Genomic DNA, 15,762 nt, shown 5'->3' on the forward strand with positions numbered 1-15,762 from the left:
ATTGGAACGGGGAACAAGGTTTCGATAAGACTGTCTCTGATGGCAGTGATGAGTCCACACAGAAAAAAACGCTACACGGACAAAATTTACGCCCTAAGGGCTGGGTAAGAGAGACATGTTTTAATTAAAAACTGCTTTTGTTTCATATTTTACGATTAAACCCTCTGCGGCCACGTCTTATTCAAATTTATTCAATTTTTTATATGTTGATTATTGAACCTCCAGGAGCTCTTTTTTCTGGGAAAACGAGTTTCTGAAACATGTTTAAAATAAGCCTGAGAGTACTACACACTCACAAAGTTTCATTAAATTCTGAGAGGGTGTTGCCAGCCCCTTAGTCGAGGCTGCGCGAAATGCCTCCAAAGTGACAACTTTTTACAATTAAATTTAAAAGTGGTTGCCTTTTTCGAATTTTTTTTCAAGGATGAAAGTAACTATATACAAGTATTTTAAATAGAGAATACTGTGTATAAGAAAAATTATGAGGCGCTCACCTTTATGGGAACTTTCAAAATCGTTTAAAATCTGGCCACGTGAAATGTGGGTGGCCTCTTACGCAGTCTTTTCAACCAAACTCTAAATTCTCTTATCAAATAATGGAATGTGATATTACCCGCTGCCTCTCATAAATGATACAGGTACTAAAATACAAAAACTAAGAAAATGACGGATTCATCAAAAGCCGATGCAAATTTAATATTAATGTTATTTACGAACATTGAATTTGATTTTGAACGAAGCTGGCCATATTATGCTGAGAAAAAAGATTGATTTTTTACACACTAATACTATGTGGTACTATGTGGTCATTACGTTTTACCACGAAACTAACAGAATGAGACAATTTAAAAAGGGGCAGAATCTTCACAACATAGGTATGACATAAGTCTTGCTGTATTATACCAAACATTATTTAAGTTTTAATGCCACACGTGGGATTACCATGACGCATTTATTCGTTGAATAAACCAGTGTTGATGACATATGTTTGAGCATTGTAGTGAATGTTTCTTTATTTTCCAACAATTTAAATGTGTTATTTCGAAACAACTCACGTCAATACTGTGCACAAAAACAGTATTATAATATTCTATACGGAAAGTTGAATTTGACTTCGATGCAGACTGGTTATATTTTGCTGAGAATTCAGAATTAGTAATCTTTCAATTTCATTAAAAAAATTTAATCGGCTTGAAAAAACCTTTTTTATTCATATGAAGAGTGACGACGGCTTCAGCTGGCCCAGATTATCAAACAAACAAACAAAAAATGACAATTAAAAACCCCAAAGCCCCATTGCAAGCGCTCTCGACTCAACTTTTCGCTAGTTTATTATCAAATAAATATGCCAATCATCATGTCACACATTGGAAAAAATTCAAAGAACGATCAAGTAATTGATGTTCGTAGTCTGTTTGCTGATTTGAGAACTATATTTATTTGAAAACGTCAATGTTTTGCTACATTTTTATAATAAGATGAAATCCTTCATTAAAACATATATGATAAGATTCGAAAACAAAGGGAATCAGTTTAAAACAAACTAGGCAAGTCGATAAACTACTCATTCCATTTTTTTTTTTTGTTTTTTTTTATAATACTACAGCGGCATCATAGAGTGCAAGGAACCGATCGAGGTTGTTAGCTACAAAATTGGTGTGTGCAAAGTTTCGCCGAAGGGTAAGGAGTGCACCACCGTTTTCCAGAAGCTGGGCTACAACGGTAACAGCAGCGTTGTCCTGTGCAAACCACGAACCGGTCGGATGCACCAGATCCGTGTTCATCTCCAATATCTTGGTAAATACTCTGAATAAGGCGAACGTTTTTCATCTCGCTAAGACTAACGACGGATAATCTCTCCACAGGTTTCCCGGTGGTGAACGATCCACTGTATAATCATGAAGTGTTCGGACCGGCCAAAGGACGAGGTGGCGATATCGGCGGCAAAAGTGATGAACAACTGGTGAAGGATCTGATCAACATTCACAATGCGGAAAATTGGCTTGGAATCGACGGCGACTCGGAACTATCGATGTTCAAACCGATGAAGAATGATTTGGATGATGGAAAAGGTAACGATAGCTGGTGATTTTTTTTCTGTGTTAAGAACATGCACTCTATGTCTTTCTCTTTTCTGTTTGCGTTGCCCGGCTAGGTCCCATTCTGAGTGATGATGACTCCGAGAGTGTATCCCGCGAAGCATCACCTTGTTCGGAAAGTCCCCGTCCAGTATCGCTGGGTAGCGAGAGTCCGAACGAGAACATGTGCGCCTCGATTCTGGTACCCAACTCGTTAAATGTCGTCGGAAGTGCCAACACCGGCAGAAGCAACAGCAGCAGTTCCGCTACTCTCAACACGAGACTGCAGTCGCAAAAGGTAATTAAATATTTAATTTGGCCACTCCGGCGTGTTTGGTTGTTGTTTTATGTGCCGAACGATGGCATTTGCATCAGGCCCTCGGTTGGGTTGTGCAGGCAGCACCACTGCCAACAGCGTCCACCTCCATGCGAACAGAGTGACCTGAACATCCCAACCGGCTTGCCGAGTATCATTTCGCATGTCTTGTAAATTGCACCGACGTATCTGCTTGGGCTGTACGTTATCGCCCGAACGAGGAACATTTTGCACTTTCCAGCATGCAGTGAAACAATGGCAAAACTACACCGCAACGAGTCCTTTGGCTTCTTCAGATTTGAAAAGTGTCTCTCAGTGGAGCGCTGCGTACTTGTTGTGCACTCCGAGTGGATACTATTTGCATCGTTTATCTTTAGCAAACACATACACGATCAGGGGAATGCACCGGTGGAAAAACTGTACGGTAGTATAGCTGATGTTGTTTTAGAAATTTAATTACAAATTATAAGAGGTTCTGCTAAATCAGCAGACAGTTTGTCTCTCATTGTAAGTTTGAATCTTCTTCTCGAAAGACTGGACACCTTGGTGGAGCTGGAAATATGGTTTTGATTATGCAATAACATTGCATTTCGCCAAAGCACTGAGCAATGAATATAAATTTCATAAACACCTCACCGTGAATAACTGACTATATTTGGTGCACGTCACGTTTTGATTACTGTCGGTGTTACGAATTAAATTTAGTTACGGACTTAGCCTGTGGTAACGAGTCGAACGATTAAGAATTAATCAAGCACGGCTGATACAGAATTTATAATTCTATTGCAATGTTTGCTGATATTTCATAATTCATACTAACAAAAGAACTGATGGATTACAGCAGATAAGCGTAGTTAGCTTTTATAGTTGCGTGTACATTGCAGTGAATGAATAATATTGTGAGTTTTCATGAAAGGCAAAAATGCGGAAATTTAATGAAAATGCTTTAAAGCTCTACCACATTAATTCTGCTCCATCAGTCGATTCCTATCCGAGTAAGGGAAATGGAGGCAATACTACGGCATGCTGGCACATGTTGTTCGATGAAAATGGATAGTTCATTCCAGGGCAGCGTAGCATTCTCTGGGTAGGGTTTTTACTGCACAAATTAGTTTTGATTCAAAGCGAAGCAAAAGTTATTACAGCTCTGATACACACACGAATGAGCGTTATTTTGCAAGGTTTATGAGTGCTTTGGAGCATTTATGAAAACTTTATGGAAACATTACCAAGATTGCTATATTTATTGTTTATGAGTTAATCGTTGCTGTTCAAGTTTATTTCCTTTTTTTCTTTCCTTTTTTTGCTGTTCAAGTTTATTTCCATATAGTGCTTTCTGAGCTAATTCTGTGTTCGAAACACCATATTTCTGAGGCATTCTTCTATTTTTCTTTCTTCTGAAATCAATTAAGAAATTAACGACGTAAATTCGAGGTTTCCAATGTACTCCATCCAGCGCAAAAGTATTTAGTTCATACGATTTAGAATGATACTGGTGAAATTTTGATTTTAGGTGATGCTCAATACCAGAGTCGGTAGGTAAAACCATCTAAAATTACGAAATGTTTGCCTCAATATCTCGTATCAACCATTTGAAAATCGATTTATAATAAAATTTAAAAAAATAAAAATAATAAACTGTCGGAAAATTTTAAATTTTTCAAGAACTTTGATCTGTTTTTGATATTATCGACATTTCTTAGCATTATTCTGACGTTTTACACATTTTTTTTTAACACAACACACATCAATATTTTTTGACAAATGTGATGACACATGTTCAGCATTTTCATTTACCACAACAGTTCTAACATTGCAGGGGGCCTAGCGTAGTTGGCAACATATCCGCTACCACACTGGTGGCCTGGGCTCGAATCCCAAAGCCGATATAGATGTCGATTGTTGTGGGGTGGCGTGATCCACTCCGACACCGGGAGATTTTCTGAGGCGAAAAATCTTTGTTAATCAACGGGTCGAAAGTTAGGATCCTCGGTGGAGTCGCCTCCCCGGGCGTCGGTGATTGTCACAACGCCAGGCTTAGCAGATAACTCTTAATACCGAAACAAGCTGTTCCTGCGCTTCGCATGGATCATCATCTTCGAGCAGTTTCTCCAATTCAGCGTCTTCGGTGGGTTTTAATCTTCCTTCACGAGGACAGTCTGCAACATCGAGATTATTGGTTTTTTTATGCGATGGCACGTTATTTAACTTAAAGCAGCGCTTACCGTGAATTTTTATAACTCCTAAAGTGCTTCAGTCGCCGTTTTATTTGAATGAAATGAGAAAAGTAACGCTTCCCGCAAATAACGATTATTTGGCACAAAGCAGACATTTTCACACAACTAAAATTATATGACGCCAAAATCACTAACGTTTCAAAGCGGTTTGTTGACCATAGGTTTCAGCTAGGTTCATCATGTTCTAAATATGTCAAAATAGACCAGCATTTTTTTTGTATGCCTGAAGGCATTGGGACTAAGAGAGCTTCGACCATCATATTGATTATAGTGGTAAAGAGCAGGATAGCGTCTGGTAACCAGCACTTATTGCTGGCGCCATTCATTGACAAATATCGAAAACTTGGTTGAGTACCTAGTAATATATTTTTACACATATTTTACGCATTATTGGGAAACTTTTCTGCGCGTTTAAACGGTTTTTCGTTTACACATGCCTAACATTTTTGGCGTGCTTCTTGACAGATTTTTTACGTTAGAGAGGGCATTTTTAACACGTATTTTCATACTTGAACATACTGCATACACACTCAATTTATCTCGGCAAACTTCCCAACAGCTGATCGAACTCAGCGAATTTCTTGCGGATGTCAGCAATATATTTCGACGAACATTTGGCAAATATATTGATCTGCCGTAAACCAGCAAGCATTGACATTTCATTTGCTGATGTTCTCTAAAATTTTGCCGAATTCTTGTAGAATATTTCGCTGAATTTATCAGCTGTTGAGTTCTCGGCAATAAAATCTAAGTGTGTACCAACTGATCTCGAGGTAAGATGCTGGCCTGACATGCTCTCGAGTGACTGTAATTGTTCTGTACACTAAAACAGTTGGCTACAAAATCTGTGTAAGAAGGTCAAGTTTCGAATCGGAATGTAGCACTAAGGCTTTGCTTTGCTCTTATAGCCTGTTGACACTTTTTTTGCATATATTTCGACAAATCTCGTTAATATTCCGTCCCTATGGAAATACAATTTTTTTACCACGTGTCACACTAACATTCACACTTTTGCTAATGCTGACAATATCAACATTTTTAACACTCCTTCTATTTCTCACAATCTCGACATTTGTGAGTTTATCACGATATATAGATTTATCACAGCACTCCCGCCAGACAGTGAGACCTGATCGTGTGGCGGCGATAGAATTGTAAGTTGTGAGATGGTTTCGTTCGTACCTGACCGGCAGAGTTGTATGTGTCAGGGACGACGCAAGGTCACATTCCGAGCCATTTACAATGTCTTCTGGAGTGCCTTTCTGGGTCCACTTTTATTCTCACTGTTTATTAACGACGTTGCTATTATTTTACCGCGAGGTACACGGCTCTTTTTCGCAGACGTTCGAAAATTTTCGGATTATAGCCTTGAAACTACAAAAGTTGCTTGATGCTTTCAGTGATTGGAGCAACCGTAATCTTCTTACCCTGTGTGTAGAAAAATGGCATGTAAGTACCTTCAGCAGGAAGCTTCAATCAATAAGCTTTCCATACAACTTGTCTGGGCAAGCTCTTCTGTGGGTAAGCCAAGTTAAAGATCTTGGCGTAGTTTTGGATAGTCAGCTTACATTTCGGGCACACTACGAAGATGTCATTTCAAGAGCCAACAAGCAACTGGGATTTATTTTCAGAATTGCCGATGGATTCCGCGATCCACTGTGCATGAAAGCTTTGTACTGCGCCTTGGTACGATCGATGCTCGAATCAACGGTTGTCGCTTGGTGTCCGTTCAACAAGATCTGGATTGTCGCATGGAAGCTGTTCAGAAAAAATTCGTGCGTATGGGATTAGGGCATCTTCCTTGGCATGACGCTACGAGGCTGCCCCCCTATGAGCACCGCTGCATGGTATTGGGAATTGAGACGTTGGAGAGAAGAAGATCTAACGCACAAATTATCTTTGTTGCGAAGGTCCTGAAAAATGAAATTGATTCACCCACTTTACTCGCTCAGCTTTTGAACTTAGAGGCAAGGTATAGTCGGTACGGCCAGTATGATGCGATTAGGTTTTTGTCTACGAGGTTCAACGAGGTTGCAGAACTGTTCGACTTCAACGAACCCATCAACACTTTTTTACGTCGCCTGCAGGTTCGCTAATAATTTATTGTTAATCGTCTCTAGTTGTTAATTTTATTCATTAAGACAAAAATTGTCAGATGGAATTTTTAAATATAACATAACATAACAAGTTGTGGAAGAAAAAAGTTACAATTAATGATACAAATTTTTATGTTTTTTTAAATATTTGTGTTTTTGAAAATAAAATTGCAGGCGTCTGAAGATGGCTGAAAGGTAGTAGTAGGCCGAAGCGTCACGCAGAATCATAGATGTTCCTAGTTGCTCCTTCGTGATGGATTTGAGCTAGTAATATTGCACAAAGAACCACGTATATGGCAACTTGGGATTAATTTACCATCTTCAATTCACAACAATTCAGTAGCTACCGCTTTGTATAGTTCGATAATGACGCCGGCCACGTCCTTACGGTCGTTAGGGTGAGGAAGCAGATTGTGAGAAAGGAGTAACAGTCGTTGCGGTCGAAGTTACCTCTGCATCTCCACAACTGCGACGAAAAGAAATGGTTGTGTCAGTGTGCTAAGTGACGGAATCGAATGACATCGCACGAGACGTTACCTCATCACAAGGGCGAGCGATGAGTATCTTTCTGAAAGTACTGTTAGCCGAATTTGAAAGATTGGCCATTGCACTTAAACCAAAATCTATGTTTCTCTTTCCGATTTTGAGATGCACTATTATTACATAATCATACTGGGCATATATTGGGACATCGTTGTTGAAATAGGCAGCGGTACACGGTTGTTCAATTGCTACCGCATGTGAACTATTTTAGAACGCGGTTATATACCATCGCAAAAAATATTTTACATGCGGATCTTGTCGCAATAAACCCATACTCTCCTACCGGCCACAGCCTACTGCATATATCAAATTAAATACCACACCAAGCCTATTACTCGCCGTGTTAATCACTTCTACAACTTTATACTGTCTCTGGAGTCTTTACGCACTTCTGACTTTGCTAGGAACACCAAAATTCACAGGAACGCAGACGTGGCCTAGGATACCAATTATTGTTCATCAAACTCTTTAGTTATATGAGTGAATGTGTGTCTGACAAGAATTATTTTTATCGTTCATGTGAACGAAAATGGTAATTGCTTCATCGATGGAACTCAACTCGTTTCCATTATCATGTCTTTCACCAGTCCATAGTGCTGCATTCCTGTTAACTGCTTCCACCCGACACAAAAAGAATGTAATTCTCCTCCTTCCAAGCCTCAACCCAGAAAGCAATGCAAAGTGTTTTATCGTTGCGTGGGTGAAGGTGCTCTATAGGTCTGATTCCGCTGGTTGCTTAGACGACGTGGGATATTTTTTTCTGTATTTTAAATTTAGAATAGAATGTCTGTGCGTCTAGCGAAACTGAAAGAATGATCGAACTTGAAAAAAGGTGGGGTCACTTACAATATGGGTATGACATACACAGCGCAAAGCGAAGAGACATTGTTTTGTTTCTTTTCAAATTAGGACTGGGATTGAAACCTGTTGCAGATGCACTATAGTGAGATGTTTATCACATACTTCATCTGTCATGACTTTGGTGTTAAAAATTCGTTTGGTGGTAGCAACATTATTAAAATACTAGTTGTCCCGGTAAACTTCTCCCTTTTTTATTTAATTAATTCACTCTAAATTGAACTCACCTACATCCGTCAATTAAACTTCTGATTTTTTTGAAGTCTGCCATTGCATAACGAGTCGGACTTTGGATACGTTCAAACTCAAAAGAAAAATCTGTTGAAAGAATTGGTTTTATCGGAATGATAATGACATGACATTCGGTAATTTTCAGTTGATTGCTAGAAAAGGAAGTCGTCAACTTGGATTTCAAAATGACGTGTGGAATCAATGTCCTGGCCTTTTGGCATAAGCCGATGGATGGTTTTATGTCATTTTATCTGTTTTCTAGAGGCCTGAAGTCACCATCCTAGAATTCAAAATGGTGTCGGAGGTGGATTTTTGGTGTCTGTGCATCGATTACGGACCTTCCAGTTGGTCTCGAGGTACGATGCTGGCCTAACAAGCCAGTCGTCGTAGGTTCGAGTCTCGGCTCGGGAGAGACTGTTAGTGTCAGTAGGATCGTAGCGCTAGCCCCGCAATTGTCCTGTACATCAAATAGTTGGCTGCGAAGTCTGTGTATAATAAACAGAAGGTCAAGTTCCGAATCGGAATGTAGCACCAAAGCTTTGCTTTTTTGCTTTTCTTTTGCATCGATTACGGAAATACCATATTTAGTCACTTTCGGCTGCTCTCCGGACTCCGGAAGTCGTCATTTTGAATTTTATAATGACATGTGAAGTTAGTTTCTGGCCTCTCACCGAAAATTACAATTTGGGTTGTAATCGATCTTTTTGGGCTGTTTTCCAGAAACTGTAAGCCACCATCTTAAAATTCAGAATACTGTCTGGGGTCGATTCTGGGCTTCGACTCAACTTCGGCTTTACTTTCGGCTTTTTTTTCTGACACCGGAAATCCAGAACCTGGAAGTCGCCGTATTGGAATTCAAAATGGTGTCTGAGATCGATATTTGACTTCTATGCATCGTCACAATTACGGGTATAGCCATAGTGTGTAGTATTTGGTCACTTTTAGCTGTTTTCCAGAAACCGGAAGTAGCCATTTTGGAATTCAAATTTGTGTCTGCAGTTGATTTTCGGCTTCTGTGCATCTTCATGATTATGGGAATACCCATATTTGGTGGTATTTGGTCACTTTCGGCTGTTTTCCAGCCCCCCATTTTTCAAAGTAGGGAGGGGTGTCAAACCATTATAAAAACATTTCCATTTGCTTGATTATTTTCCAAGTTGTGCAGAAATTTGTGTTTCGTATGTCGACACTTCTCCCTTTCTGAAGAGGGGGTTTTACCCTTCCGCTTACTGTTCTACTATGCCGAGTCTCGTTCCTTCTGCCAAATATCACTAATTAATAATTCCCTGGAGAAGTTTCGTCGTGCGTCCTTCTGGCCAGTTTTATTGATAAGAGGGACTTATTTTTGTTAAGAGGAAGTCACGCAATGGTATTATAGATTTCGGTGTATAGGAAGGGTATGTGGTGGGGGAGTCTTTGAATAAACCCATGCTTAACCCTCTAGTGCCCAAGTTAATTTATAGACGGACTTCGGTAAATCACTATGAATCTTTATAAACATTTTTTAAGTATTTATTGGAGCTTTTTAGAGGTTTGACTGAAGCCCATCTAAAGGAGGCACTGGGCACTAGAGGGTTAAGTCCTTTTTGACATCGAATGGCCTGATTCTACTAAAATTCACACCCACAACCATCCGCTTGACAAAGCGGACTCTGTAACTTTGCGGTTACGCAGCTCCGCATCTGCTTGATTAGTTCTTGAGTTGTGCAGAAATTTGTGTATTATTTGTGAATCACCATAAAAATATTTTTCCCCCAAAAAGTTTTCACGTGCCAAGTTTGGTTCCATTTGCTTGATTAAGTCTAGAGTCGTACTGAAATTTGTGTTTCATTTATATGGGAGCCCCCATCTCCAGAGAAATGAGGGTGTCAAACCACCATAGAAATATTTTCACCTCCAAATACCTTCACATGCCAAATTTGGTTCCATTTACTCAATTAGTTTAATAGTTATGCAGAAATTTGTGTTTCATTTGCATGGAAGAATCTTAGAAGCCCCCTCTAAGATAGGGACAAGTGTCGATCTACCACAAAAATATTTCTTGCTCTCGTGACCCACCACTCGCCAAATTTTGTTCAATTTGCTTGATTAAATCTCGAGTTATACAGATATTTGTGTTTCGATTGTATGGAAGCCTTCCCTTCCAGAGCAGGGAGGAGTGTCAGTCTACCACGGAAATATTTCGTGCTTTTTAATACATTAACGTACCAAATTTGGCTTTATTTGCTCGATCAGTTCTCGAGTTACTTCCAAAGGAGGGAGGGGTCTTAGACTATCGTTTCCCCGGCCCCAGAAACCCCAATGTACAATGGTAAGGTCGATCAGTTCTGTAGTTTCCAAGTCTATATGGATCAGACAGACAGACTGAACTCCATTTTTATAAGTATAAGATAAAATTAAAATGATGTTATAACACATGTTATCACTAGCTTGTGATTGGTTAAGCGCTGCGTTTTCCGCACGATTTTTAATTCTTTTTTTCACTAGTTAGCAACTGAAAAGAAATGCTAATTATTGTACGCACAGTAGGGTGTCCCAAAAAAATCGATGTTGAAAAAGTCAAGGTGCTCAGCCCTAAATTGAAAGATAATGTTATTTATAGCATTTTTGTAGAACATTTCGACTTTCTAAAAAATCGTTTTCAGGTTGCCCAAACGTGATTTATGAAAAAGTGACTTTTTCAAGCTACAAACCCACTCTTGCACTTTTTTCAATTCTGTTCGATTCCTACATTTTTCCATATATTTTTTTATTTTTGTGGGGTTGTTTTTGAATATTTTGTATGGTTCAGTTCAGCATTGCATTTAGTTTTTTGACTCCCAGAGCCCATTAAACAACACAGAAAAATTAATTTTCCTAATAATTTTTAGATAAAACCCTTCAAAACACAAATAAAAAAAAATTTTGATCAAGAACTGAAATTTCCATCGTAAAGCGAGATTAACGTCGAAAATTTACATGAAAAAAGATACTTGATATCTTATCGGGGAGCAGTGATATTGGCATTTTTATATATGATGGAAAACTATGCATTTTAACAAATATCTCAAATAACTGTTTTATTTTGAGAGATAGAAAATAACAATGTTCAGAAAACAAATGCGTTTTTAGATGGCTGATAACTTAGTAGAGGGTTTAAAAATTCGGAAAAATCTGCGAAAAAAGTTAGAACGAAAATTGTGATTTTTAGTGCCTCCTAATAGAAAACTCAATGTTGCTCGTAATATGTAAGAGATAGAAACATAATGTCTTCGGTAAAGTTTCTTGTTCTAAGATAATCTAAAACTTTGTCGAAGACACCTTGCGTCTATCTCATTCTGAATGAAAGATAATTTTTTTATGTCACTCATTGGTGGATTGATCACCCATCTTTCTACACCAAAAGATGCATTTCTGAATATCCTGAAACTTTTCCGAATATATCTTATGGCTATAATCAACATTTGAGTCACTATTTTGGAAATTATACGCACAAACGGCAAAATAAAACACTGTGCAATGGAGATATTGAGCTTTAGTAGCATTTTTGACAAAATGCATAGTTTTCCATCACACGTTAAATCTTCAATATCTCAGCCCCCCGATAAGATATCAAGGATCTTTTCTCATGTGAATTTTCGTCTTGAATCCCGCTTAGCAGTGAAAATTTCAGTTCTTGATAAAAACAAATTTTTTATATGTGTTTTGAAGGGTTTTATCTGAAAATTATGAGAAAAATTCACTTTTTTTGATGTTCAATGGATTCTGTGAGTCAAATAATTGAATGCGATGCTGAACCAAACCATGCAAAATATTCAAAAACAACCCCACAAAAATAAAAAAATGTATGGAAAAATGTAGGAATCGAACAGATTTGAAAAAAGTGCAAAAGAGTGAATTTGTAGCTTGAAAATGTCATTTTTTCATAAATCACGTTTGGGCAACCTGAAAACGATTTTTTAGAAAGTCGAAATGTTCTACAAAAATGCTACAAATAACATTATCTTTCAATTTAGGGCTGAGCACCTTGACTTTTTCAACATCGATTTTTTTGGGACACCCTAACGCACAGTTTAGGCAATACTTCACCTATCGATTAAGTCATTAATGTTCCGGATCTGTTTAGTGTAAGTAACAATGCAGGCATTCAACAACGGCACATGACACCATCCTGTTCTCAGCTATAGAATTAAGTGATTGGAAAAATGCTGCGAAGCTAAACCAAAAATTATAGATTTTCAACTGAACTTTTCATAAATTTATTACTATAACTTCACAAGTTTGGAGCAATCTTCACTTCTCGATAAGACATTGGTGTTCAAAATCCGTTGGCGTAAAAATCCATGGCAGTTAAATAATACGCATTTAATGAGGGCACATTTTCGTTGCATGCCACGTTACCAAAGTAAAGGTAGTCTTACGTCAAAAAAAAAATGGCCATAATAAAACAATGATTCTGAATGATTAAATTCTAGTTGTTATATTACTAGTATGGAGAGGTCATTCCACCTCAAGTGTGCAAAAAAAGAGACAAACGTATCACCGACCTCCTCAGATTTGGCTCAAATTTTGTGGAATGGTTAATTCAAGGTCATTATGTAAAAATCCCAATTTTGATGCCGTTCGGTTCACCCTCCCGCCCCGCGAGATCCACCACTTTTTTTGAAAAAAGTGCAATTTTTCGTCCAAAAGTCTTGTTTTCTTTTGATTATAGCTTCAAAAGCATTATGTCAAGGAATGAATTGATACATGAATTTTGAAAAAAATTAATTGAGGATTCCGAAAAAAAAAATCAATTTTGATCGACAGTGTTGCTAGATACGTTGGTTTTTGCGTTTGGAAAATGAAATTGCATTTTCCGGCAAATGAGAATATTTTGATTTCAAATTAAACAATTCCATCGTGTTTCTGAGAAAATTTTAAATAAAAACATATATCACCCCGAGGTATTATGAGTAAAACTCGAGTTATTGCATTTCTTATAATACTTCAAAACCGAAGTTATTTTTACAGTTGAAAAATTAAATTACATTTTTCGGCCAATAAGTATATTTTGATTTCAAATTCGACTATTGCATTGTGTTGCCGAAAGAATTTTACCCTAAAAACACCTATTTCGTAGAGGTATTATAAAAATAACTTGAATTACAGCATTCTTAAGAAACTTTAAATTTTTTAATTTGAAATCTTATTTTAGAAGTGAGCCGTGTTCATCCTTAATGAATACAAAACAAACGTCATAGTAAGAGAAACAAATAGGATAGGAGTACCAGCTATGGCCATATCTAAAAAATGTACCAGTTATGGCATCAACCAGTTATGGTCTATGGGGTTTAAATGCAATATTGCCGTAACTGGTACCATTGCGCTTATGCGATATTGCCATAACTGGTTCACCTACCCTATTTGTTTCTCTTACTATGATCGGTACCAAAATTGAGATTTTTGCATGATGACCTTAAATCAACCATTCCACAAAATTTGAGCCAAATCTGAGAAGGTCGCATACATGTACATATGTACAGAGAGTGTGGGATCTGGTATCAAAATCGTAAGATCGAGTGAGTGACCGATTGTGTTACCGGGTTATCGTGTGCGGAGAGTGCCGGCGTTGAGCGTGAGTGTTATTATAGGGTATGGTGATGATAGCCGCCACAATTGTGTCGTAATAAAACGAAAAAATTGTGTCGTAATAAAACGACAGGTTTCTGCACTTGACTGCTGCAGAAAACCACTACCCAAGACGTTCGACACTCTATCAAAATTTTAAAAACTTACATATTTGATTCAGTAGCTTCACTAGTTGGCATTGAAAAGAAGTGCTAACTACTATACAAACAGTTTAGGAAATACTTTACCTATGGATTAAGTCATTAGTGTTCCGGATCTGTTTAGTGTAAGTAACAAACAATGCATGCATTCAACAACGCCACCATTTGTTAAAACAGAAAAAAGAACTGCAACTTTTCCGTTATTTTTACCAAGTAGTAAGAAAACACCACCATTTTCTATTCAAATTATTATGTCATAAAAATCATTTACACTCTAACTAGCCAACGACATATTCATTACTAACTATTACTTGCATGAGATTGAATAGCTATGAAATCTGACCGTCCCAATGCTACATGCTCATTTTAGTATTCACTGGATCACAAATATATTTATGACTGTCCTTCTGAGCAGATCACAAATATTTATCTTGTGTTACAGCCGTGATGCAGATACATAAGATATTTTTAAACAAAATACATACGATGTGCAAATCACTCTTCGCTAGTGTGAAATCACTCTCTTCTTGAGACATGTACGCAAAATTGTCTGCCGTCGAAAAAACGCGTTTTGATTTAAAATCAAACAGAAAACTAATTCAATTAGATTGGATAGTGATTAAACAGTAGAGCAGTAACGGTCGACGAACAGCATCACGTGTATCAGCATGCCCTTTGAACCAAGTTGTGATATATTATCATAACCTACACATTTACGATGCCGGGGCTAGCAAATTCTCTATGCCCTTCTTCCCAGACACAGTTCATCAAGTGTCAGAAAAATTTTATGAACCGAACCGTAGTCTCACACTATTCCCGCTGTGGTACGTACAAAAAACATTTGTCTGCCCACTGATGAAACTTTTCCTCCGCTAGGAAGGGGAGGAGCAGCAGTAAATTTTGCAGCACTGGTCGGACTTCACTTGTATGCAAAGCTGGGTGATAACTGAAAATATTTGCGCCCGTCTGCCTGCCCGCTTGCTTGCCAGCCGACTCGGCATTGACCGGCCACATCGAGTCGCATTAGACCCTCGCCAGGCGATGGTACGGCTCAACCGGTCTGGTCCCGGGGTAAACGGTTTCGTTTACGAGCTTTCCGGGGGGTTGGTAAACGAATAGGATGTGTTTATTTGTCATGCAACGTCTCGGAGTGAACTTATTTAATGGCGATTTCGTTTTTTACGGTAGACACGAAGAAGTTTATATAGGCCAGATGTGGAACGGCAATAAAGTTTTGTTATTTACACAATATTTTCAAAGGGAAATGTATTTCTATTTAGTCATCGAATAAATAAAAATGTTTCGTTTGAAAAATGAAGTGATAATTATTTTAGCTTTCCATGTTAATTAACGGACAATTTCTAATGGCATTTTATTCTCGCTTTCCTTTTCCAGGTCACAGTGGCAACTCAAACGGGACACGAATCGCCCGACTTGGCATTCAATCCGGACAAGATGACCACAGACAAGCACTGCTACGAGTGCAAGGTTCGCTATAGAGATCCCAAACCGCAGGATCTGGTTATGTACTTGCACGCCTGGAAGTACAAGGTGCGTTTAATAGTAGCTCTTCACCGCGTATGATTTCAGGCTCTGTAGGTCGGCTGGCCATCGCTGGCAGAAGTACGAGTTTCAAGTAACATTTCACAGCAA

The 15,762-nt window shown here is 38.2% G+C and overlaps 1 protein-coding gene across 4 annotated transcripts in view; it reads left to right on the plus strand.

Annotated features, from left to right (window-relative positions):
- The window catches only part of LOC129731391 (pseudouridylate synthase RPUSD2-like), a 503,699-nt gene that overhangs the window by 462,527 nt on the left and 25,410 nt on the right, over positions 1–15,762 (plus strand). For all 4 annotated transcript variants that reach the window (XM_055691365.1, XM_055691364.1, XM_055691362.1 and 1 more), the window contains 4 exons: positions 1,607–1,797; positions 1,866–2,072; positions 2,156–2,376; positions 15,505–15,660. In XM_055691365.1, the coding sequence (XP_055547340.1) occupies positions 1,607–1,797; positions 1,866–2,072; positions 2,156–2,376; positions 15,505–15,660 (775 nt within the window). The remainder of the gene's footprint in view (positions 1–1,606; positions 1,798–1,865; positions 2,073–2,155; positions 2,377–15,504; positions 15,661–15,762) is intronic.

Source organism: Wyeomyia smithii, chromosome 3 (genome assembly GCF_029784165.1).
Source record: "Wyeomyia smithii strain HCP4-BCI-WySm-NY-G18 chromosome 3, ASM2978416v1, whole genome shotgun sequence".
NCBI lineage: Eukaryota > Metazoa > Arthropoda > Insecta > Diptera > Culicidae > Wyeomyia > Wyeomyia smithii.